Below are 2,084 nucleotides of genomic sequence, written 5' to 3'. Positions count from 1 at the left end.
ATTCCCCATTTGTCTTCTGAAAACTCGTCCTATTATCAAATGATACAATAAAAAGAAATAGGATTTAATTTTTGTATAGTAGCCTAATTGCTCATTAGAACGATAATGCTTGAGTTCACACAAATTCCACGAGAATCTCACGTTTTCATGTTGCACGCAATCCTTGCTAGAAGAGTTTGCCTTCAATTACCCCGTTTGTAATGAGAATCTTTATCAAGAATTCTTTCAGAATGGTCGATTATCGATAGGAAGCTTGCCACAGATGTAATTGACCGGTTAGAATAACGAAAAAGAAGAAGAAACTTTCGCGTTACGAAATGGAATTTTGTAACGTGTAGGAGGGATCGATGTAAGTGCAATCGTTCAGTCAGAAAATTTCCGGCGCTACTCCCGCGAATTACGCTTAAACGTGCAATCTGCGCGCAGACTGATTCGCGTAATCACGTGTTACAAGGCGCGCTTTCCTAGGACACGGAACGTCGTTGACATAATGGTTAGGTGGGGGAAAGAATAGCTTGCGCAAAAGTTACGCTTCCATTGATGGAAGAAAATTGTAAACGCAGCGGAAGAAATTTTTTTCTTTATAAAACGCGATGAAAATTCCAATTGAACCTTAAATGTTGGAATTTGAGCATCGCGCGTTCAAAATTCAATTGAACATTGTAATTTTGAATTTTGAACGTTGAACTGTGAAGATTGAACTTCGACAATAAAGCGCTGAACTTTGAACACTGAACACTCAACTTTAACCCTTTGCGATCGGTGCCGCCATAGTGGCGGCATTTCAATTTTGTTCTAGAAATCGGTGTCGCCGTTATGGCGGCATGATCTTTGTTTTGTCAAGTATCATACTTTGGAAAATTACAAAAGTTAAAACGTTTTATTTTTATGCACTATAACTAGTATGTATTAAAAAAAATATATCAGTTTCAAAATATTCTGTTTTTCAATATCCTTATATATATAATAAATCAACTATGCAAAAATAACTTTAAAAATCTAAATTTGCTCCGACTAGCTGGTAGTCCAACCAGAGAAATGTGCCGATCGCAAAGGGTTAACCGTTGAACCTTGAACTTTAAACATTGATCCTTAAGATTTGAACCTTGAATTTTACACGTTAAATGTTTAATATTAAATTTGGAACATTGAACCTTCAACATGAACATTGTTGAGCCTTAAACATTGAATATTGAACCTTAAACTTTCAATATTGAACGTTGAATCTTGAATTTTGAGCACAGAAACATGGAGACTGAACTTAAAACGAGATCGATGAACGGAAATGTTCGAAGGAAATGTCATCGCAAAAAGTACACTTGCACGAAACATCTTATGAAGATATCCACGGTGTCGCAATAATTTCAGACATTTTCACGGGTTCGGAAACGAATAATCCCGATAATTGCGTAGCGCTTCGGTTGATTAGAGGCTACTGTCTCTCCCATAGGATCGAAAGTTTCGCAGAAACGAACAACGTATCCATCAACTGATTCGCAACCGACCAAATACACAGCCCTCGTATTTCACGATTATTCGACGATCGATGCGTTCGATTTCCACGTGAAGTGCCGCCTTTTCCTTTTCATTTTTGCGCGTGACAGGGAAACGTTTCCCCTCGAACGGGCATCTTGCCTCAAGAATGGTAAGAAATCGCTATTCTTACCGGTTCTCTGCGGTCTGGCGTCTCCCGATCCTGACAGCAACAGGACCACTACGATCTTCAGCAGCTTCATCCGCATTTTCGCTCTGGAACAAATATCGACAGAGTTATGAAATTAATTATTCGTAAAATAACCCACTCCCTCTTCGTCAATCTTCCTTTGACCCCTTGCACTACGCTGAACCTCGGGAAAAGCCAGGCCAAACCCGTCCGCCTGAATGGTCGCGAAGAGAGCCGAGTGGCGGAGCCCGAGTGTAGAAATTTGAAATACGATATCTTACGACAGAGTGCAGACTCGTGATATTCATGTTTGGCCTGAAATGTTGATAACGAGTCTGACTCGTGATATTCAAGTTTGGCCTAAAATTTTCATCACGAGTCAGACTCGTAAAAATAGTGCAAGGGGTTAATCATAAATTCT

At 39.5% G+C, this 2,084-nt stretch overlaps 1 protein-coding gene across 1 annotated transcript in view; it reads right to left on the bottom strand.

The window, feature by feature from the left end:
- The window catches only part of LOC108577150, an 8,843-nt gene extending 7,101 nt beyond the window's left edge, over positions 1-1,742 (bottom strand). The window contains exon 1 of the mRNA XM_017940257.1: positions 1,667-1,742. Within this exon, the coding sequence (XP_017795746.1) occupies positions 1,667-1,742 (76 nt within the window). The remainder of the gene's footprint in view (positions 1-1,666) is intronic.
- Positions 1,743-2,084: the final 342 nt, after the last annotated feature.

This window comes from Habropoda laboriosa, unplaced genomic scaffold (genome assembly GCF_001263275.1).
Source record: "Habropoda laboriosa isolate 0110345459 unplaced genomic scaffold, ASM126327v1 scaffold598, whole genome shotgun sequence".
Lineage (NCBI taxonomy): Eukaryota > Metazoa > Arthropoda > Insecta > Hymenoptera > Apidae > Habropoda > Habropoda laboriosa.
Note: the sequence above shows the minus strand (reverse complement) of the source record. Positions and strands in the feature narration are given on the sequence as shown.